Source organism: Coturnix japonica, chromosome 2, assembly GCF_001577835.2.
Source record: "Coturnix japonica isolate 7356 chromosome 2, Coturnix japonica 2.1, whole genome shotgun sequence".
Taxonomy (NCBI): Eukaryota; Metazoa; Chordata; class Aves; order Galliformes; family Phasianidae; genus Coturnix; species Coturnix japonica.
The window spans coordinates 78,355,786-78,380,561 of record NC_029517.1 but is presented as its reverse complement, the minus strand read 5'-3'; the positions used below and the strand labels follow the sequence as shown (position 1 = coordinate 78,380,561).

The 24,776-nt window shown below is 40.2% G+C and overlaps 1 protein-coding gene across 3 annotated transcripts in view; it reads left to right on the top strand.

The window, feature by feature from the left end:
* Positions 1 to 24,776, top strand: part of BMPER (BMP binding endothelial regulator) — a 150,902-nt gene that overhangs the window by 122,564 nt on the left and 3,562 nt on the right. For all 3 annotated transcript variants that reach the window (XM_032442564.1, XM_015855065.2, XM_015855067.2), the window contains one exon: positions 20,593 to 20,723. In XM_032442564.1, the coding sequence (XP_032298455.1) occupies positions 20,593 to 20,723 (131 nt within the window). The remainder of the gene's footprint in view (positions 1 to 20,592; positions 20,724 to 24,776) is intronic.

The window sequence follows — 24,776 nt, the reverse complement described above, 5'->3', positions numbered from 1 at the left end:
TAGCCCATGGTTGCGTGATGTGTCTCTTGGTGTTGTTTTTTTTTGGTTTTTTTTTTTGTTTTTGTTTTTTTCTGGTAGACAACATCTTTTTTTCTCCCATATTGTTTGCAGGCCTGGATCTTGAGGCCCAGAAAGGATGCCTCATGCTTTGAGAACTGCATGCTGGTGTTCTCAGCTGTTACAGTCCCCAGGGGGATGCCATGGAAAAACACTGTGGTGGTAGAGGGCGACCTGCAGTGGTGTTGTACTGAATGTTCCTTGGGAAGCAATTGTGGTTACAATTACACAGGAAACATATTAATCTTTTGACATTAGTATTGCAGAAAACGCCAAAGAAAGGCAATGATAAAGTTAAATCTAATTTTAATTATCCTTTGTCATTTTTTACTCATAAGCCATTTATTTAATTCTTCATTGGAGGGCTCCACAATGGTGATGCAAAGGGGGGAAGATGTGGTGGTGTCTCCTCCCTGGTTTCCACTGTGAGTTGATTTTTCTCAAAATGTTCTGTCATGTGTTTGTACGCTCTGTACTTTAGAGAAGTTTCAAGTGATCGCCTCATGAGAAGTATAATCCCAGGTAGTGGCCACAACAGATTGTAGGTAAATATTTTGTCAGCTCAGCAAGAACTCCCTAGTGGCCAGTTAGCGGATTATGTGTGTACAGGTAGTAGGATTACAGGAGACCTTCAGACTATCAGCTCTCTCAGCAGTTTAGCTGTGATGGTTGTATCATCTCTGAACCTGCATTCTGTCATTGTGATCCCACAGTGTACATGTGGGCTTGATCCAGATAGCCACGTAGATGATTATGGGTTGTTGTAAGAGATGAGTTTCCACGTGGGACGAGTGCCTTCAAATATAGAAAGTTGCCATGAAACACAGCATGAGAGGAAAACAATTGGGGATGAACTGGTGTCATATTTCTGTTTTACTTCTGAAAAATCTAAGTCTACATCCTAATTGCGCAAGAAATTAGATTTTAATCTGCTGTCTTAGCATGTGTAGAGCTCCTTGAGGACCTTAGTCAAAGCAGAGCACACAGCTTCTGGCAGAAAACATAGGGTGGTCTTTTTATCTTGCTTAATGCAAAGGTGGAAGTCCTAATGAAGGAGAGAGTACCAACTTCAATATAAGTATGTGAGTATGCAAATTAAAATGTGAGTATGCAAGATTAAGTCTCCAAATTCAGAGTGAATCCCCTCAAAGGTTGTCATGGAACTGCAGTTTGTCAGTCCAGTTCTCCAAACCATGTAATGCAAGTGGGTTATCAGCTGTGCAGAACATGAGAAGACACTCAAGCTACTTTAATGCCCAACACTGTAGAGTTTTTCAGATGCACAAATTGTACCAAAGGCTGAAAATATGTGCCTGAACCACCCAGGCAAAAAGTACTTCAAAATTTACTTTGGATGTCTTTTTTTACATCCACCCTTCTCTGTCTGCCTCTGGTACTCTCGCTGTATTGAGGCATGCATGCAAAAGGAAAACCATAACAAAATCTCTCTTTAGAAATAGATTCTGAAGCAGTGACCTTCTTCTGAACTTTACATCATGGTTTCCGTTGGCCAACATGCTTGGAGCAGTTTGAAATTTCCTGGCGGCTTATCCATTGGCTCAGCAGTGGGGTTTTTACTTTGTCCTTGTTGCCCAGTTAGTGGGCAGAGAGTAGAAATGTGGTTGTGGAGGGGCTTGCTGTCCTGCATTTAGGTCTCCTAAGAACCCAGCAGCTTTACTATCAGTATTCTCCATTGAACTTATGACAGCATTACTGAGGAGCAGGTTTTAAGGAAGGAGAGCTGGAGATGCAGGCTGTAGAAGTTAGAACTGGCACATTTTTTCTGTTTGATGAGTGCAGCATTGAGGTCATGCCAGATTTCAGAGTCTCTATGAGAGGCTAATGCTGAGGACAACAGCTGGGTGCTTGATCTGCAATCGCAAGTGAGAGACATTTCCACTTAGCTGATTTCTGGTGTCTGCATTTTCTGACTTGCACACTGTGAGATTCCTGTGATGGCTGGAAACAGTAATAAAAGTGGATTTAGAATGAAAAGGTTCAGTTCCACCACGTGGTCTTTCAGAGTGCCATGAGTTTTCCTATGTAAGTTTCTGGGAAAAGGGCTGCTCTGGGGGCCAGAAGTGCTTCCCTAATGTGGTAGGATTTGCACTCCAACCAGAATAAAAAGACGTTGGAAATTCCCTGGGGATAAGATAGCAAGTGTGACTGACAATGCAATAGGATATCTGGATGGAGAAATTTGTTGCTGTTTAAGTGGAGGTCCTGAAAGAGACTGTCCATTTGTGTTGCAGGACGTGAGGACAAAGCATATGTCACATACTGCCAGTTGTTACTGGCACCAAGGAATGAAAGAAAAGCTTTCTTTTCATGCTCTCAGTACAAGCCTGTGGCCTGGCAATTTCTATAGATCTCAGCCCCTTTACGTTAGCTCAGGGTCAGACTGTAGTGGCACAATTTTCATCCATCTCACTGCGACTGAGATGGTTTGCTTGAGGCCACCCCAGGAAACTCTGTGCAGGTTCACATGTCATTTTAGGATTAATAGAGGAGCATATTTTAAGCCTAGCCTAGAGTGCTGTACAAATGCACACAATGAATCACGGGGCCTTGCAACTTCTGCTGTGCAAAACAATAGAGCTATTTCTTTTGATGATAGAACAATAATAACAACAATAATAGATAATTATAACAGTCAAGAAGAGCTGCTCCTAGCCAAGCTCTTCTTTTCAGCCTTTAACCTCACATTTCCCCATTTGTATAATTAATGGAAAAATCTCTCTGGGTCTCTTGATAGCACAGAAAACAGGAAAAAGAAAATACGTGCTGGGATTGTCATCATGACTGATGATGCCTAGTTAGTTTTACAGATTTTTATAAAGTTATTGGAAAGCTGCTGCTGTGTTATTTCAGGTTATAGTATGGGGAAGCACTTGTTTCTTCTATTGTCAAGAAGAACTCTCCATTTTGAATATTACCCCTAATGAACCCGTTTTTGACCTGGATAGCTCAGCCCTGATTAATCCAAAATGATATAGCCAGGACATTAGGCCAGGACAGTGTATATCTACAAAGTCTGGAAAATACCAGACAAGTAATCCACTGATAGTGACGAGGCAGGGACATCTCCCCCAGCTGCATATGTTCCCTGCTGCTCTTGGAAGTCAGGTGCCGGAGACTGAGTGCTAGGCGTTCCCCTTGTGAAGGGCTGTGATTTGGAGAGGCCGGATAGCGTATGTCTGTGGTACTTCAGGCAGCATCAGAGGAAACCCTAGGAAGCATGTGCATCCCAGAAACATGATTTAGATATCACTCTGTGGTCACAGGGTGTGATCTGTACATTTTGTTCATCCTCAGGAATGCATGGCAAGTAAAAATAAAAAATAAGAGAGGCTCTGCCTATCACACAGAGATGATCTGAAGCTGATGCCCCTATAGTGATGAAGTGCCTGGAGATAGAAGGAAGGAAGGAAGATTGCAGCAGAGCCAATTCTCCTGCTAAAGGAGTGACTTGGGAGAAATCACTTCGCCATTTCATCATTATTTCTGTGCCTCCCCATAACCAGTTCCTAAAGGGAAAGTAGGGCTTCCTTAGTTAGAGTTGCCCATTGCCTTCAGGTTTTGAAGAAGAAATTAGGCCTCATTTCTCTCGTCTGTCACCACAGATGTGAGATTTAACCATCAATGCAAATAATTTTACAACTGCCTCTGGTTTGAATCGAGCCTGGTGAGGAAAGCTGTTTCTACTCAGTGAGCAGTATGCAAGTTGCATTAAATGAAATGGTGATTTCCCTCTGTTATTAGATATTTACATAAATAATTAGCAACTCACCAAGCAGCATCCTCAGAAAAAGCAACGTAAGGATGCTGAAAGTCTTTCCCCACCTCTACAGTGGGATTATTGTCAACACTCTGTAGCAAACACATTACTTCATTTCTTGTGAAATAGGAGATTTTAATGCCAAGGCTCTCGACCTGTAAGTGCTTCGTAAATATGGTATTTACGATATTTCACAATTTAAAATACACATAAATTGGACAAGCTTTGCAGGAAACATATAAGAGAAAAAGCTTTTCAAACTACTATGACTTAAAAAAACCCAAAACATTAATGTATTAGCACATGAATGTAGTTATGTTTTGGGGCTATAAAATTATTTACACTGCATTGACTTGTACTATGTTGTACTGCATTGACTTTTGGGCTTCAAATTGCCCACGTACTTGAATGCAAAATGAAGTCTGAAAATGGACAATGGGAAAATGGAATGCTTCCGAAGCTCGTGTGCTGATGTCAGTAATTAGAGGTGCTTGCTATCACTGCAGCTTCTGATTAACATTAAAAACACGAAGTGTGTTGGCTATTACCCTCAGATAGTTCATGGTGCAAAACAGATGTGTAAGTGGGTGACCCTTCCTTGCCTCACAATCTGCAGTCTTTGGAGCATGTTAGCATTGTATTTCTGTTTTCCTTAAATTTCAGATTCTATTTGAATGGAAAGAGGGAGAAGAGTATTTTCTGAGCCTGAGTAGTAGGGAACTGAGTCTGGTCAGGTAAACTTATGGCCTCCAGTGTCCCTAGAGCAGAGCCTCTGCCTTACTGACCTTCCCAGCAATTCTTGTTCTTCTTGCTACTGTACTTCTAAAATGGAGGGTTCAAAGCAGAATTAGGAAAATACCATTTTTCATGCTATTCCTGAAGAAAGATGCAAGCTTTGTGAAGGACCAGATGTAGGAGGGATTAAGGGAAACATCTCATAAATTGTCCCTGGTGAGACGATGAACGTATGTGATATTATTCTACTGCTGAAAATAAATATAATATTTTACCACAGAGCCAGATTTGGAGCTAGGAAAGCTGGGTAGAGATCCTTGCCTGGAGCTCTCTTTGAATCTATGTTCTCTTTAGTGAAACTGAACTGATTTATGGTCGTGTCTGGAATCTAGCAGTGGCCCAACGTGGATCCAGATCCAGAGGCAAATGTCCTTAAAATTGAGTGTTCCATTGTGCGTATGTGTGGATATGCTTATGGGGGATGGAGAATGAGTTTAGCTTGTTACTAAATTGGAACAGATGTAGGATCTGGAATTGAAGATTTTGGTTCTCCTTGTCTTGCGGAAACAATGCAGTGCTATCACTTCAACTGGTGAGCATATGGCTTAGGTCTCAACTTCGTTACCATCTCTGTTCTGAGTTTAATCCAAACTGAAACACAAAATAAAATTCAAATTATATGGTCTCAGAAAATAAAATGGAATAGAGATCAGTATGAAATGTTAATATTCAAGTGGACAGAAGTCTTTCAAAGTCTATAGCACTTTTGTATACTGTTGGCATGAGTTTGGTGAGGCTGTAGGCCGGTGGAGATAATGTATCAGAAAGATATAATAGAACTGAAAAGGATATCTTTTAGTTTTAAGAGCTGATCTTCCAATTCACTATTTTGAAATCTGGCTAAAGAAAACCGTATATGAAACAAACATACAAAACCAGCATACAAGAGAAAAAAAAAAACACACTAATGAAGGCCTATACTGAAAGGGAACATTTAATTCTCCCCAAGTAATTCATGCCATTTTATGGTTTATTTGAAATGAAGTAGTCAGTCCTGGCGGGATAGTAAGTAACTTGGCACAGGTGTTCAGTTGCATCCATGGAGAAAAGAAACAGCTCCTTTTGGAGAAAAATCAGTATGTAAGTATGAGAGAACATTTTCAGAGCTAGTCGTGTAGGATGAGACGTCAAAAGCGCTGGTGCTGGCCAACCTTACCTGGCATTGCAGACAAAAAATTTCACCCTGGGCTTCAACAGGACAGAGTTATACCAACACTGAGTGTTATTGGAAAATCTTAACCATGAAAGAGCCTTCTTTTCTCAAGCCAGCCAGTGTCCTCCTATAACCAGCTTCTCAGAAGAAGGGAGAAGTTGGTCTGAGGTTAACCACATGCCCAGATGTAACCAGCTCGGACATGATCATTGTAGATATTTATAAAATCTACTCTTTAGATGAAGCTAGAGCTTTTTTTGCTTAATATCCAAATACCCTTAACAATGTCTTCAGTTATCCATTTGCACGTCCAAGCTGTTTTTCAATTTAACCATTACAGTAAAAAGCCTTCCCTGCAGGTGAAGAACCTAGGATGTTAGTGTCTAGAGCAGGCAAGCTCATTTTACATTTTACACTTTAAAGACATATATTTCTTTAACTTGGAAGAATTTGGAATGGCTTCTCCGCTATGGTTTTATATATTGTTCTACTAGTACGTAACTTAATTTGAACTAGTCTGTTTTGCTGCTGTAATTTGCTCATCAAACTGCTCCCCCCACTAACATTTCAGTGAGATTGAAAAGTGGATGTATTAGGCAGAGAGAGGAAAACATAATGGGGTGTCTGCAATATTTCCTATCTGCAAGTAACATGTTCTTCAGCCTTTCTCCTTGCACTTGAGAAATGTACAGTCAAATCCTGCAAATCCAGCAGTGTCAGGATATAACTGCTTACACTCAGTACCCTATGGGGCTGAAAGCACACACAGCAAGAAATCTGTTTTAGAACTTACAAGATGGCATGCTGTCTTGGAAGGCAGCGCTCTAATATAACCATCAAGATGTCTTATAAAAACAGATCTGAAGGAGTACAAAGGAAAGCTATTTGCAATGCACAGCAATACACTTTATTGAGTGTACACAACCAAGAAAGGTATGCTCTGTACTTCTTAGCACATCTGTAGACAGCCCAACAAGTATATACTCAAGGAAGTCTTCTCTTCCTGATGTGAAATAAAAACTGAAGAGTAACAGCATTACATTTTGCATAAAAAGTAAAGGGTGGTAATATTCTCTTTTAATTTCTAAACATTTAATTCTGAGTACCTCAGGTCTTCCTGCACTTTAACTTACTTACAGCTTTTTGTCACTTCTCATCATGAAAATTGTTCATTTCTGTGAGATGATAAACAGGTGTTACTTTTCATGCTGGCAGCAATAGCATTTTGGTGCAGGATGAAATAATCCTACCATTAAATAAGAAGCTCACAGTGGTGTTGTGAAGCTTAATTTGTTTGGAAAATGCTTTGCAGTATTCAGATGAAAGGCGCTCTGGATATTCAAAGTATTATTACTGCACAGCTGGTGGTCTACACACTGCAGATGTTTCTTCCATGCTGTTGCATGGTTACTTAAGAGGCTTCTCTGTGCAGATGTTCACAAGTGAGCATGCACAACCTCCTCCGTCTATGTTTTTTGACACCGATTTTATTGCTGCTTGACTTTTGATCTTAAAAGGAATATTCCTCCACCAGTTAGGCTGCTTTCTTTGCTTTTTTTCCATGGCTAGTAGGTGCTACATGAGTGTGCAACTACATCCTCGTTGGTTCAGCCTGCATTTCAAATGACAGCATCTGCAGATATTTACTGGGCCTTTCTCTTTAGCCTCTATTTCCTTCTGTGGCTTTTACTCATTCCCACAGTGTTTGACTCTGGGGACTCTGCCTCTTCTGTTAATGTTCCATCACCATCACTCTCTTCACACAGACGTGATGATTCCCTTTGTACTCCTCGCCCAGATGGGATCAAGAACTATGTTGCCTCCTGATTCTTTCTTTCCATGGCTGATGCTACTGTTACATAAAGGGACCTCTAAGAACCACTGGGTTTGACATTCACAAGAACGTAATCTCCCTAAGAAGATGTTAAGAAATGAAGAAACTCTAAACGCATATATGGTGCTATTCTTTACTTACAGAAGCATTGTCTGACAACAGTTGACATTCAGGTGGAGTGTACTGAAGATGCACAAATCTCCATGGAGGTGCTATATGATTTCATCAACCTATTTGGCAAGGAAACCATTGTTAAAATTTATGATCCTCCTGTTGTGCTGTTATTTTAGCAAATGGAAGAATATCCAGTGCAACATAAGGAGGGCAACTAAGTAAACATGACTGTCTAACCTGAAACGCAATGCACAGACTATTATATTACTGACCTAGAAGCAGAAAAGGATCAAATCTATATACACATACACAAAGTCACAGACACACACACCCATACCCTGAAGTGTTTCTTCTGCATTATTTTGAACAGTCGATCTCTCCAGACAGCATTTGAGAACCACCATGTTGCAGCTCAGAGAAATGAGTCCTGGCCATATATCTCTGGGAGAAACTGAGAAAGCAGTGGTTCAAAGCTGACTACATCTTACAAATAACTTCAGAGAAACCACATCACTGTCTATAGCCCTTTCTGAAGAATTTGTCAGGAGTCAAATCAGAAGGCACAATCTTTACTGAAGAAATTTAAGTCTGGAGATGAGACACCTTGAGAAGATGGGACTGGTTAATTGTGAGTTGCACTGTACTTTATAGACATAGTTGTTTCCCCTGATTTTTAAGCGTGTAGCTATTTGCCAGTGCTCATTAAATCTTCTAAGTGGCAACCCTGGAGACCACAGGTACTTAGCATACACAAAGCTGATATGACATGTATGGATGTATACAGGTTTCCTTAGACACGTGGTTTCTTTCTGATAGGTGTAGCTTTCATTCTGGCTTCCTAATGAACTGTAAGAATTCCTACTGATTCGCAGGAATTTGCTATTAGTATAATAGCACCTTCCACACCCTTTCTTGCTCTCCTGTGACAGACTTATGGCACTGCCTCTCATCCAGCTTCCAAGCTTATTTTCTCTGTGACTGCCTTCCCCTACTTTCAGCACAGCTATTCCTAATAATCAGATGGTCTGCATTACTGAAATGGGAGAGGAAAGGAGGGAAGGAAGAAAGGGAAGAGCTTTTAGTGTTCTCTCATTACTCAGTTCATCTCCCATGACCAACACCTCCTCCGCTCCTCTGATATATCCCTTTGCTCATTCTGATTAGGAATCTCAGCTGAAATCTATTGATCATACAAGTAACGTTTGGGTGTGTATCTCTCATTCATTATGATGTGATCCTTTCTGGTTTACTTATTGCTTAGTAATAAACATTTCTTCTGCACATGATAAAAAATGTGTTAAATTACTGGCCCCAAAATAGTGGCTGAAAATCAGTCAGGAGGGGCTTTTACTCCTGCCACATTGGCTTGAGATTGAAATGTTTCATATACAGTAGCTCTGCTAGGAATAAGCTAGGCTTCCTTACTAACATAATAAAATGCAGACCATCCTGAGGGGATGAGGGAGTTGCATTCCAAAACTTGCACTGCAAGCAACTGAAGTTTAATGGAAAACTTTGAAAAGATTCTATTAAAAAACAATTTTCCTTCTATATATCATACACTCTGTTTTATGTTTTCCCTGCTCCCTCCTTTTTTCCCTTACTGGCACAAAATCAGGATCTTTGTTTTGACAGAGCTAATCCGCCCGTGCTTTCATATGGGCCCTCAGGCTTCTCACCTGTAGAAAGATCCATGGGAGCAGCAAACTACTGAGTGGATGCCACATGCTCACCTCAGAGGGAAGAAATCTGTAGCCTCCCAGAGGTATGGACTCCAAACACTGTGGTTCCTGAGGACTCAGAGAGAACATGAGCTATGAAGCCTGTGTAACCTCCAGTAACAGCTCTTCCTTCCACATTTCCTTCTGGGATTTCCCTCTCCTGTCAGCTGGGCTTCTCTTCAGGAGCCGTGCTGTCTTGCTGCTTCACCACAGCTGTGCTGCTTCCTTGTTTCTGAATGCTGAAGGAAGTAGCCAGTTGAAAATTTTTACCCACAAACTTTGCTGGTGAGGAAGCTTGAAAGTAGCTTGCAACCACTGCCAGATTTGACAGCGAGCTTCTAAACAAACTGGTACAGTGCTGAGATCTCTCTGCTGCTTGTGAGGAAAGGGCAGGGAAGATGTTACATAGTGAAAAGGGATGGAGAATGAATTGCTTTATGGCTCCATCAAGCAGTGTGCTCACAGTGGCTAACAATAGGCACAGATCTCTTTGGTAGAGTCTCTGCCTAACCAACAAAAAGAAGCAAAGTCAAATTTATATGTTCAGGACTTTTTATACAAAACAAGCCTAAAAAGTGATATTATTAGCTTCAGCACTGGTCATCACCAGCAGAGTAGCAAGAAAATATTTCAGAAGCATGGAGCTAATGAGATTATGACCATTTTGTGATAGGGTGGGTTTGCTCATGGTCAAGGCCAGTGTTTTCTTCACATCAGAGGTCTCTTTGTATTTAGCCAAGTAAACTACCATGCCCAAGCCAACACTCTGAAAGGTAAGTTTGTCATGAAGTAGAACAAACCTTGGCTCTGTATCCTCACATCATCTCATTCCACCTCACCCAGTATTAGGTCATTCTGACTTTACAACATCCATGTGAGTTCCTGTGGCTCCCAGGCAAGGCCAATATGTTGTGGAGTCACTGTGTCTAGTACAGGAAATTTTAATTCACCAGCATTTTAATTCAGGAAGATTGAATTTAATGTATAGCCATGCCCTGAAAGAGTCTGGATCCTTCAAAGCCTTGAAGTACAGCAAGAAAGGCTGATGACAGTCTTGGGTCTTAGCTCCTGTGCTGCCAGTAGGAAAATTCCCATTGATTTCGCTGGAGCCAGCACTTAATGAATAGTGTTTTCAGGCTTTGTATTTTCAGGCTCTGCATGGTGTTTTACAGTTGATCTTGCACTTAAGAAGATTAAATGACTGTGGTACCTCGCAGAGTGCCACTTATCAAAAGCTTTCTGTACATGAAGCTCAGGCTAAGACAAACTGTTCAGAGATCAGCAATCATTAGCTAGGTTTCTGCCTCCTGGCTGTGCTGGGTCACTATTGAACTATCACACTCTCTCCCTAATCTGTTGAATCTGGAACAGGACCATGGCAGCATTGCCGCTGCTGTTAGACAGCACTGCTCTGTGCAGTGATGCCCTTAGGGTTGAGATGCCAGTTGGGCTCCTGCCCACCATCGCCTGCAGCACCTTAGGAACATGTAGAGTAAAAGCATAGGTGTACGAAGAAATGTAAAAGCAGATACTACGTCTCCAGCATTGCCAGGATGCCTCACCAGGGCAACTGAGCCAGGACCACAGTTTTGGAATGGGGTGTATGAACTCTACCTAAATCACACTTTAATGTGCCTACATCTTCCTATGGGTCTGGGCCAAGACCACACAGGACGTCGTAAAACCAGGAAGAGAGTGCATTTTGAACAACTAAGCTGGCTCTTGTACCACTTCTTGCAAGTCCCGTTATCGTTGGTGAAGAGCAAAGCGTGAAGTATCTGTGATGAAACACTCTCTGTGTGTGTGTGTGTGTGTGTGTGTGTGTGATGGGCTGAAAGTATGATACGCTCACTGTGAGCCTGACTGCTGAAATGAGATTTTGGCTTCTGCTTTGTAAAGGAAGCAAGATGAGGAGTTAGGCTGTTTTCTGAGTTGTAGTCTCCTGTATACTCTTTCCTTTACTCCCTCTATTTTGTATTCCATCTGGAGCTAGCAACTTTTTAAATGCTCTGCAGCCACCTAGAGGAAAAATATACTTGACTGCATTAGTTAATTGCATATGAGTTAAACCATGAACTGCAATATGCAAACTTCAGAATCTATGTATACAATGGAAATACTTCCGGCATCCTGTTCATTGTGCTTGTTATTGGATATGACATATTTTTATGACAGATAGCACAGCAGGGCCATGGTATATTTAGTTGGTAGAGAAAAGGAGATCACCTGTTTTGAATTTTCATTTTAGAAGATTAAAATCTTGTGGTATTTTATGTGGCTATTTCATGACTATGGCAATATCTAGATGGTTTGTGTTGCTCTGGGGCCATGACTTTAAAACCTCTGAATAATTTTTGAGGTTCTGTCTGGGATGTTTTTAAACTCCTGGCAAGCATCTGGTTTTTCTTGGATGAGAACTGTCACACAGGATACACTAATGGGCCCTCTGTCTACTAATGTGAAAGATGATGCGGTCATATTAGATTCATTTAGCATATTCCTTGTTTATTTGCCCTGTACAAAACACAAAACTAAAGTTTACTGTTGATTGAAAGCATCACTTGAATGCTACAAAGTTAGATATTAAAACATATCTGTTATTTTTTTCCTGGATTGTCTGTCATTTTATCTCTCTAGAGAAGATATGACTATTCAGTCTCCACTTAAGAACCGGAGAATGGCTGGATCTCTTTTAAAACTTAATCCTGGACATGGAGAAAAAGAGAAACATTTATGTCAGTTATATGATACAAAAACTACAAAATAAGATGGATTTTCCATGTTAGCTACTCCAGAGGACACTGAAAATCTCAAATTCACATTAGCAGCTAAGTGCTAAGCTAAACACGTGCATGTAGCAGGCAGAATGGAAATTTAAAAGTAGTGGTATGCATATTCAGAAGGTCCACTAGGGCATTTTCACTATATTTTCATCTCATAAGAAAGACTTTATATACACATTTGAAATGACATTTGAAATGCTGGTATGATGTGATGAATTGAAGTGGTGTGAATACTGCTGTATTATGTTAAAACAGGATAAATAATAAGAAAAACAGGATAAATAATAAGAAATCTTACTGGTTTAACACATTCAAAACAGAAAATTGTGAAGTTTAGGAATTTGTCTAGGTTGTGGCTCCTGAGAAGACATGATGAGGTTCTTGAGACAGAAGACAAGTGGATGTGGTTGAAAGACTGCAGCAGTTTTTACAGCTTTTGCCAGAGAGAATGAGTAGTGAGCACATAGGCTGCAGTCCTTAGAACACTTTGGCCATGAAAGTTAGGGTTTTTCGTAGAAAATCCTATAGGAGTTGATTTCGAATATTAATATTTCAGAGGGCCAAGACTTTTTGTCAGAAAGCTTTGCAAAAATACCTGATCAGCCATAACATTAGATGTACCACTACGGTAATTTTTACCAGTTCTCTGATGTATATTTGCAAGTGGATGATGGTGGATATTAATTAACTGAAGAAATACATATATTCAAAAGTTCCAGCTTTTGAACCAAAAGTGTCAGGTTCCAGGTAGTTCTTCTAAATTTTCATCTACATTTTTTTGTTGATCTTAACTCTCTATTGCATGTGGCCTCTTGAGAATGATTTTGGAAACTGTGTGTGTTCTAGAGCCACCAAACAAAGTGGAACAACTTATTTTATGCTGCTTGAGTAAGCAAGTAAAAGAAAGTAATTACCCATGGACATGTCTCAGCGTGATACCGGGCCCCTCCTTGAAATGTATGAAGAAATATATGTTGTATGTCTTCTTTTTGACAGTGATTATGGATGAAAGATGTTAACGTGTGCACAGAGAAGTTGTTTTTAACTGCATATGTTATATAGGAAATCAAACTAGTTTCGTCTGTATGGGTATTTCTCTTAAATGTCATGACTTTAAAAGTTAAACTCTGCATGGCTCAGCACAACTGCGGCATAATAATAGAAAGGACAAATTCTTCCTCTTTCTGAAAGTGAGTGGGAGTGAAAGGGGTCAGTTTTTCCAGTGTTGCGGATAAGGTTTCTCTATTCTGCTGGAGTTTATTGAGCAAAAATTTGCTCTCTGTTAAAGCAGCAAGTCAGCTGCTCAACTCTACTGTAATCTTCAACTCTAGGAAATATTCTGAGTCAGACAGATGCTTCTCGGAGCCCAGTGTGGGACTCCATTGTCCTCCTCAGATGTGGGTCAGCTTTTTCCCCATGGAGGGATTTTAGCCAACCTTTCCATTCTCAGGATCAGAGAGAACATTTAAAGATGCAGAGCCTGTGAGGGTCCAAGTACAAGATAGAAAAAGACTACTTGACACTTTGAGTACATTGAGAATTATCATGAAAAAAGAAGTAGGGGGGGTTGGTTTTCTGTTTTGCTTTTGTTTTTTTCCACCTTCTCTCCTTTTAAGTGCCTTTACCACTGTTACTACATAGCCAGGGAAGATTATAAATGTGATGTCGAGCTAGAGGTGTCCTTAGAACTTAAACTTGATGTCATTTTAAACTTTTCCAGAACGTGTCATTGTTCGTTTTACCATATTCTTGTGGGTTATGTTGGTTAAGGCAGTAAAGCACAAACCTGGCACAGCATGCTCTTTATATAAAGGTTAAAAATATACATAGAACACTCTTTTTGGCGTTTTAAAAGACTTTTGGATAACACATTTGGCAGCAAGTAGTGTAGGTTTATGGTGCTATTGTGCAGCACAGTATGCTTTTTCAGAAGTCTGTGTGGATCTTCTGCATCACTGGAAAATGTCATTTTTGCTTACCCTTTGTGAGGAAAGTATGGGTTCTAGCTTCTTGCAAAGGAGCTGTATATGCAAAGAAATCGAAATTGAATTATTGTCTGTCTCTGCTGTGTTGGATATTACAAACAATAATTATCACTTTCATTTAAAACATCCTTTTCCCAAGTCAATCCCTACTCCTCTAAACAAGTGCAACAGTAGAGTGCCTCGGCAAGGCAGGGATGGATGTAGATATCTTGTGTAATTCGGTTTAATTGACTCTGAGTGCCAAGTCTATATCTGAAGCAGGATCACTGGCATTCAGTTAAATTGACTGCTGTGCCCAAAAGATATTAGATCATATACAGCTCTTCATCTTTGGTGAAGTCCCATAATTTTATTATTTTTTTCCTCTAGGATTCACACAGCAATGCAACCCATGGTTGACTCAAGTTTACAATAAAAATGTGGGATCAGGATGAAATTTGAACTTATGGTTCAAATGCCCACTGCTGCGAAATCCTTTGCAATCTGCCAACAATAATGCTGATATTATCAAGCATTATGGCCAGTGCTCTTCTTACATGAATGAGATATCCCCATGGAAAACATATGCCTGCAATAGATCTGATATGTAGTGCTCACAGAAGATGTGTTGTGGTTTCGATTTCTTTACCCACACTCTTATTTTTTATATATATCTATCTTTAAGCTAGATCAGTGATAGGGGAGTTCTCATACCGTGGAAGGGATATCCAGTACAAAATGCCTGTAGGTTGCCTGCCAATTGTTCTGGACTCTTTTTCACTTTTTCCACAGCAAAATGGGTTGAAGCAGTGATGACTTAACAGTGATACAGATGCCTTTCTTAGATCTCAAATTTATGGAAATGCTATCATTGTTGTAAGGTGTAGGAAAAGCACAGAGAATGTGCAGGTACAGTTATCCAGTTATGTGGTCTTAGAAAAATATAATCCATGAGAATGACTGTCCACTACATGAAACGGTGTGTCCCCTAGGCAACTACTTTGAATGAATGCTCAGCTGATGTAAGGACTGATGTAAGGACATGATTCTATGACTTCTGTATTTTCCGTAGCCTCCAAAATTACCTCCTTCGTGAGTTGTCTCCTGCTTTTGTGTTAAGATTAGTAAGTTCTGGAGAAAGTGAGAACGATCTCAAAGCTCTCATCTCAAGCCTCAAAACCATAAAAAGTCTCCAGCTTTAAATAACAAGCTTCAATACTTCAGAAAGGTTAAACATGCAAAACAGTTTACAACAGCAACAGCATGAGCCATTGCATTATATTTTGGAGTATGGTTCATTTTCTATTACAATTGCTTCTCTAGCAGGAGAAATAAGAAGTGGCAATTTATTGAAACTTGGTAGGAAAAACAACCCATACAAACTTCCTTGTAACAATGTACGTACAGACAGGAGCCATTGGCTTTATATTTTTTCCTATAAAAGGGGAAAATCTGGGATTAGGAAGAATAAATCCTGAGTTTTGCTGCTGAATTGTGAGCACTCCATTGTGATTATAGGAATACAACCTGGCTGTTGTGTAGTTTGGCTGTTTTAAAAACCAATGCTAAATTTGGCCAACCTGGTATTGAAACTCCTATTTGGCAAACTGTATGTTCTTCTAAAAAGTCCCTCACAGGCTGGCGGGACTGGAAATTAATCCTCCTCTATATGCAGATGGCCCTTCAGGCTTCAGAATTTCTATGTACACAGATTATCTCTGCTAAGAACAAGCATCTTTGTTACCTTGCACCTCAGTTTTCAGACACATGTAATTGGGACAGTGGTGCACCATCTCCAAGAGCTTTTGCAATGTCTGCTGAGACCTACTGGTGGGACAGTGAAGGGGCCATGTTTTTGTCTGCATGGTGCCAATGCCTAAAGGCACCAAAAGGTTTGAGAACTGTTATACACCATATTCTTGCTGAGATATGAGGAAAACACAATGAAAAAAGACACTGTTCATACTAACATGGCTCGAGTTGTGTGCACTCCAAAGTGAAGAGGACTGCTGATGTTCAGCATCTGACACCAAACATCTGCAGTTTCGATCCTGCATGGTATGGACTAAGGCTGTAGGATTCACTGCCATGATCTTTCTTCCTTCTTTTTCATGTAGCACGGGACTCAGTTCTTTGCCCTTTGTGGGACTTGGAGACTTTCCATGGTTTAATGTAAAAAAAGGCTGTTGCTAAAGGAGCACACTCATGCAGTTCACTTTGAAGATGTGGAAGCAGCATGTGTATATATGTGTCTCCTTCCAAGGTGTGTCCCCCAGCTGCCGGATGCCCTCACTTTCCTGGATTTCCCTTTGAAACAGTTTGTGATTATAGGCACCCAATTAGCGGCATCTCTAACACAGCCCCTGCAGGCAGTGCAGGCAGCATCAAAAGGAATCGCAGCAAGGCTCATAGTGCCAGTGGAGGATTGAGAGGTTGGCTGTGCTTTGGTACTTATTCAGAGCCGGGACTCCAAATAATGTGCTTTTTGAAGGAGGGCTCACAGGAAGAACAGCACCTTTTCCCTAGTTGGACATGAACAATGTCAAAGCCTTTTATTCATTCAGTGTTCTCGCGTGTTCTCACTAATTATCTCAACTACTATGCAGGGAAAAGGGCTGAATAGCAAAAGCCTGCATTGTTCCACATGTAGGTGTGTATATGAGTATATTACTCTTGCAATCAGGAGCAAGTCTTTTTAAGAGATCATGAGTTTGAATGACAAAATACTTCTCAATATGATTTCACTGTGGGAAGAGTTAAGACTGCGTGAATTATCCTGTGTGTATTTTCATAGTCAGTAAAATGGCTTCATTTTATAAGTAACTTCCACTGCGGTCTTCCTGTGGGATTATTTTTTTACAACTTTAATGTTTGGATGTTTTAAATGTATTCTCACTTTTAGTTAACTATAGCAAATGTTTTGGTCTTGGAAAAGTCACAACACTGTGGAAGACCCAAAGTCTTCACCTGTGGACTGTATGGTAACTTGATAGTAGAGTTTCATTGTCAGCTTAATTCCAGACTTTTAGTAAAAGCATGTTTTTCTGTTGTTGGAACAGCCCAGGCAGTTTATAGTACATATAAGCCAAAACCTCTGCATACATGCAGTTAGAGTCACAGAATCTGTTTATCAGTTTCAGAGAAGGAATGAAGAGGAGGCAGAATTTAAGGTAACAAAGAATTCTGAAATGTGCCGATGGGGAGGGTTTAAAAAAAAAACAAAACCAAAAAGGGTAGGAATACCAAAGATTGTTGAAAGAAGAAAGGATTGGGACAGTTTACAAGAATAATTTTGCATATGTATATTATGAAACATCCCCTCATGGCCCTCTGATTTCAGAAGTGATATAGCAGGCCCCCTTTCCTCCCTACCCAACTGCCAATCCATCCAACTACAATTAATGTCAATGCATTAAACTTGTCACCAAGGAATTTCATTTTGATATATATTTACTGACTGACTAAACTTGGATGGTATGGTTATCGTTTCCTTTACTATCATTTTTCATAATTACTTACTCTTAAGAGTAATTAGCAGTTGTAATTCATTCACAAAAAAACTTTGCAGTCTGATGACATCTCCTTGTCCAAGCCTATGGAGTGAGCCCAGCTGTGTCACCAGGATGAAACACTTCAGAACAAAAATACACAAACACTGAGCTGTAAATGAAATGAACCAGAATGTGCTGAATGTGCCATGCTACTTTCCTTACTGGACACCCATACTGAACTCATTAGCAAACAATGCTGATCCCAGACAAACTAGAGATATTTCATTCTGGAGGCTGTCTGGATGCCCATAGCTTCTTCTGTGCCAAGGGCTAATGATACAGCATAGAGTGCATGCAGAGTCTAAACTCAAACAGTGTGTTTGCCATGCTGCCATCCCACAGACTGTAAACAGTTCCCATGCCCCCTGATTCTCCAAATCATGCCCAGGTCTGGTCAAAGTGACCTGACTTGGCTAGCCTTGCATGAGCATGCCATTAATTGAAAAATGTAAGTGACTGATGGTTAGCCCAAGATTTCCTGACTTGATACAAGCACCTGAGCTAGACGAAGTATAAACTCAATGCAGGGGGTAGCATCCCCCTCTGAGTAATGCTAAAAAAATAAATAAATAATTGTATTTATGCTCTCAAAAACAGAGGAAGTACCTCAGGTTTTGGGTTTTGTAATTTCTAAGCCAGGAATTGTGTGAACATGTAACCAGGCTGGCACTAGCAAGCATCCCCAAAGACCTCAGGCATTAATAATAACTAAATCTTAGTGGAGAGCCACAAAATGTGACTGATTGATACTTGCACAGAATGAAAAAGATGATGAAATGGTATTTTGATAACTGACTGTGGACATTATTACAGACGTTCTTGGTGATAATGACTTGCTACAGTAGGAAGCAAGCATGTACTTATCTGTAAAATGAGGTGTACAAATCCTAAATGGCATGGGGGCCATGAAGTGGTGCCTGCTATTGGCACTGCAGGATGCTAGTAAGAGATTACAGGCATATTGTGGCCAAAGGAAACAGTGTAAAGTTAGTTAGTGTGTCACATTAAAAAAGTGACCCTTTATGTTTATGTGAGGTCTTCTATCAGCTAACAGTGAGTGTCAAGGGCATTGTTGATCTGTTCCTTACAGTTGTGATACCCGTGCAGCAATTTCTGGTACTGGACAAGATGTAAAAGGACCTTCCACAGAACTAAAGTGAAATACAACTACAGTGTCCTGGGAAAGAAATGTTATTTCAAATGAAAATCACAGGTCTTTAAATGCAAACATGCTATAGATTCAATCAAAAGTAATTCTATATGCATATCATGTATATATCAATAAGTGCATGACAGCTCTTTTAAGCACTTACATTGCTTACTCATTGCATTGTATTTTTAGGCAATTTCATGATGGAGATTCATTGACAGCAAAAATGGTAAAAAGTTTATGGAAACGTCAGGCAGAACTGAATGTATGACTGTATAAAAAGTCATTGCAATAGACAGCTATTCCAACAAAGGCGCATTGTTGCATGTGCAGAAAGAAGCTTGTCCGTGTTTGACAGCAACTAAACCTCTCCCCTAGTATTAAAGAAAGGGCACCCAGTGACTCAAGATTATTCTATAGGCACTTGGACTGTAGATGACTTTGTCTGAAATACTTTCTCCTTTTCAAGCACTGGCTCTAGGGAAAGTTTCTGGATAAAGTGGCTTATATCCATCCTTTTCCTAAAGACAGTTGAATCTTTGATCCACAACAACAGCAATTAATATGGAGAGCTCATATATGACTTCAACCCCTAGTTCTAGAGGTACCTCTCAAGCGTTTTCTTTTCCTCTCAGAAATGGAGAAGACGTGGATATGCAAGGTTCAGGAGGCTCGTACCTATTGACCCTCAAGGTCCAGAGCACTCCCAAGGAAGACAGAGGAACTGAGGCTCTGTTTTTCCAAGGTCTGAGTATGTCGTCTCACACCTTTTCCGTGCCTTCATTCAGAGCAGCAGATACTTGGCAATTCTGAACTTACATTTCCGTATCTGCAGAAGCACTTAAGAATTTTGCATATGCAGAAACTGTCAACTGCAAATCTGCTGTCTCTTGCTAGTTGTATTTTAGAACTGTGCCAAATGGGCACACATTCTGGGTGAGCTAACTTGAAGTATAGAGGTGACACACACTAGCAGTTTTGATTAGGGCCATGTTAGCAGCTTTTCTCCTGCCATGTTTTATGGGGATTCCATCTTTCACAATGTAAGAAGATGGTGCTATTGATCAGTGCCTAGAGGGTTTCCTAGCATAAGAACAACTCAGTTATGCTGCGTCAGCCCAGCTCCTTTATAAAGTTTGTCATTTAGCAGTAGTACTGGTTAGAAAACACATGCATACATGCTCTGGGGTCAGAGTCAGAAGCCAAAGGCAACCTGGAGAGGAGGCACCAGTTCTCATGGAAGGACACATACTCACCAACTGTTGAAGTCACCTATTTAACACAGCTGTCATAATTACTAATAATTTTATTACATTATTACTTTCCAGGGAACAAGAATCTTTTACTGTGTGTTGATGCAATTTGTTGCAAAAATGGAGTTTGCTTCCTCCCTCTGTGGTCTCAGTGCTCTCTGTCTGACATTTCTTAGTTCTTATTCACACATCTCTGTTCCTTTGTGGTTCTCTCTGTTGCTCTGTAGCTCCCTCTGCATTAGAGCAGCATGCCAAAAAGAGAGATGAGCCCTTTGCATTTAGCAGCACAAAAGCATTTACCTTTCTTACCACTTAGCAGAAATTACCTGTAGCATTGAGCTACTGAGCTCCATGTGACTGGAGAGTACAGGATTCAGATCTCAGTGAGATTCTTGCAAAATCTGTCCTTGCTTATTTATTCTGGGGCTTTGTTCTACAGGTCATGTGTGACAGACATGTGTGAGTGCCCGGTCCATAAGAATTGCTACTGCGAGTCATTCTTGGCCTATGCTCGCGCCTGCCAGCGGGAAGGGCTGAGAGTACAGTGGATACCTGAGCAGCACTGTGCAGGTAAGCATTCTGCAACTTCCCCCTTGTAACCCAGTGCTTAGGTTAACAGGCTCTTTTGCTGGTGGAGGAGGTTCATAAATGAACTTGCTAGGACACTGAACTATCAAATATTAAATATGTTTATTTTGTTGGAAATCTGGTCACTGTTAATGTCATCTAGCACAATTTTATATACTTTCAGAAAGAAATGCATGCCTTTTTTCTATTAGGATCATTACACATTTGGTTGCAGGTTTTGTTTGAATTCTTTTGACCTACTGCTAAATCACAGCTGTAGTTCCCTAGACAACATATATGTATGGTTGCAAAAGGTTCAACAAGGGAAGAAGAAAGAATATCTTTAATGGGAATATCAAAATGCAGATGTGCATTAATCATGTACTTGGACCAAATTCTGCATGCAATTAGGACTGCATTAATTGAAAGTAATTGTAAGTAATTGTTTCCATGAGAAGTGGTCACATGTGGTCATCGTCACTTGAGGTAAAATGCAATATTGCAGATGAATTTTTCCCCCGATGACGATCTCAGTAATTTAGGATGCACTAAAATGGCCTTGGTTTGCCTAGAAATGTATTCAGATTTATGTAAGGCAATTTGAGTTGGAGAAATGTGAGAGAAGGATACTCAGTGCTGGTCAAAGAGCACTCTGTGGTCGATTTTGGTAATTGTCTGTGGCTCAGGGTCTACTCTCTCATCTTCAATTTCCTTTCCTGTTGAAGACACAGTATCAGGAATGGGTGAGTGACAGAGCAAATTACATTTGATTGACTGTTCCCGAAAGGCTCATATTTTCTTATGACAGAACAGAATAATCCAAACAAGGTGTCAGTAAGTGAAAGCACTGTTCAAGGATGTGGTTTCAGCACTAATAACATAAGCAATTTTAATCTATTGATCCAGTAGCAAATACATGCAGAGCTTGAATTGAGCAGCCTGACTTCTCTTTCTTTTGTTTTGTTTTGTGTTGTTTTGTTGCCGTTTTTCTCCTCTCCTCTCCTCTCCTCTCCTCTCCTCTCCTCTCTTCCCATCCCCTCCCCTTATCTTCACCAAGCACTTCAGAAAAAGACCTCACTGTTGCAGATGCTGTAAAATGAATAAAAACTCCGGCACTTGCTTTAAGGAGTTTGTAAAAGTGTTGGCATATCATGACTTCACTAATGGAGCCCTCTTTGCACATTTTTTTCTGTGTTTTTTTTTATTTTTTTTTTTTTTTACCAAGGTCAAAAAAAGTTCTTTGGAGAACATTAAGAAGGAATTTAAACATACATCTTCCATTAGAGTTAATGAAAGAATTTCGTAAATGCATCTGAATTTTTAAACCTCGGTGCAGACTTATAGAGAGGAAGGGGAAATCTTATTAATCAGAAAATATGGACTAGCTATATGTGGTCAAATACCCTCAAAACACTTTAGCATCCAGTGTCAAACAAGCAGTACGTGGTTCTATACTGAGTTGTATGGTAAGCATTAAATTAAATAAAGTGCATCCACTGCATCTGTAAAATGCATCCTTATGTTACCTACAACCAATACCAAGATTTTATTCTTTAATTTACCTTTTTATTCTGCAAAGTCGTAGTTACAATTATTATGTCCTAATTATGGATGAAAGTTTTTGAGTATGAAACAATATACCCATAATAAAAAGTTAGCATTCTGTGACTTTCATTTCCTTTTTGACATTTCATAGCTGGTGGGGTACCTGGAAGAGCTGTGTTCTGATGGAAATTGAGTATATTTATTAGTAAAGTTAGGTTTTAATTATTCTATTGTGTGTTATAAAACCAGTTCTTGTGTGGTTGCCAGTTCCTATACATTTACTGCTGTACACTTAGCTCATTTTTATGATTTTTAGAAAGCTTGTGTTGTCTGGACAGCCAGCCAAACAGGATGCTCAGGAGGCTGAATTTCCTACATGCTCTTCCTCCTCCCTCAGTTCAACAGTGTATCCTCCTCTAAGGCCTTGGCAAAATATTTGAGTGCTAAGCTTGCTGGCCTTTGGGGCTTTCTTGGTAAAGGGAATGCTAGTTGTTGCCTAGCATGGACATGACTACACAGAATAAGCACACAGGAACTGTAAGAGAGTGCTAAGTGCACATCGTAGCACTGATACTCTGCAATGTTCTAACAGCCTCACAAAACTGAATGATTTTCTGCTTTCATCCCTATGTGAAAGAGGAGGATGAGGCTATACCTGATTTTGACTATTCTCTCCTGGGTCTCCTCCCTTCTGCTGTAGAATTTTCTTTCCAGTCACTCCTTTTCCCTTCTTCAATTTGCTTTTCTTTAAATGATTTTATTCTGAATGTGTCAGAGTGAGAAAGGCTATTCTAACTTTTCAGTGGAAACTTCTTAAGCACTGAAAGTTGAAAAGACCAGCACAAGTATCATGAGTTTAGTGCCCAGACTTGTTGCTGAACATCAAGCACCACCAGGGATATCTAAATTGAAAGTTCTTTGAAACACCTTGAAAGCCCAAATTGTACAGCATCAACAGAAGAAGCTGCAAAAATAGTAGCTCAGAAATTTCTATGGAAACATATCAACTGGGTATCATCCTTTAAGGGAAGCCTTCAGCAGTTCTATGTTAGGTATTTTGAATGTTGTGTTGGGTAATAAAAATTCATCCTAAATAATTACATCCATGTCTACAAAAAGCAGGTGCTAACAGACACAAACCTTCTCTTTGAAAGGGCCAGACTAGCTAGAATAAACCAGCTTGTCTGAAACTCATACAGCCTTATTAGGCAGGGTTTATTTTAGCTCAGAGAAGAGAAGACTCTGGGGAGACCTTATTGTGGCCTCCCAGTACTTGAAGGGAGTGTATAAACAGGAGGGGGAACAACTGTTTATGAGGGTGGAGAGTGATGGGACAAGGGGGAATGTTCTTAAGCTGAGACAGGGGAGATTTAGGTTAGATATTAGAAGGAAGATTTTCATTTTGACAGTTGTGGCACACTGGAACAGGTTGCCCAGAGAGGTTATGGAGGCACTCAAGGCCAGGCTGGATGTGGCTCTGGGCAGCCTGGTCCAGTGCTTGGCAGCCCTGTCCACAGCAGGGAGGTTGAAACTGGATGATCTTTGAGGCCTTTCTCAACCCAGGCCATTCTATGATTCGGTGATTATTAGTTCAGGCACAGTGCCATATCTGTGTGACTGTATGGCTTGTGGACAGGAACCAGGTATCATCCTGCCAGCTCAGAACGTGGTTGAAGGAAGCTCAAATCTGTCATGCCAAACACAGCTTCTAGAAGAGTAGAAAGATTCTATTGGGACTGGTAACATTGCAAAATGTAGTATTATTAGTAATTTTTGTACTTTCTTTCTTTTCTTTTTTCTTTTTTTGATGGTGCACTGAAGGGGTTACCACTAACAGAACTTAGCTCTTTAAGAGAGGAATTTACCTCAAAAGATGGGTGTAAATGCATCACTTGTGTTTTCCATGTTTATATGGCACTGATTCATTTCAGCAGTCCCTGGGAAGCCTGCTGCAGGATGCCTTTATTTTTAATGTTTAAACTGTTGATGAAGTGGAATGTTCTAGATCAATCACACCACACGTTAACAACCAAAGCACTCAACAATAAAAAGCCATCCAGGGAACTTAAACAACAGCCATTGTACTCTTTGGATTTTTCCCTTGACGGTAAGCTAGTAACACCATTATGAAGTGACTAGAGCAGAGAAAAAAGCCATTATATCTTCTACATGGCATCTCAAGCAGAAGGAGGTGTCTGTGATGCAAGAGGGAATCTATCCATGCGTAGTAGAGATGGGGAGTACTTAGGGGTACCACCACTACTGATGGCAGCCTGTAATATATTCTTTTTACTTTAGGGCAGAGAGGAGTAAGTGATAAAGAGACCTTGAGCCAATTTTCCTCAAACCTCCTGGCTAAGGCACCAAACATAGCTCAGGTGGAACAAATGAGCTAGATGCTACAACTGTAAAGCTTTGTGGGTTGTATACAGCCTAAAAACTTAAGATCACAGACCCTTTAAATGAACTCATGTTGTGCTTTGAACATCTTGGTCTACACAATTAATGCAT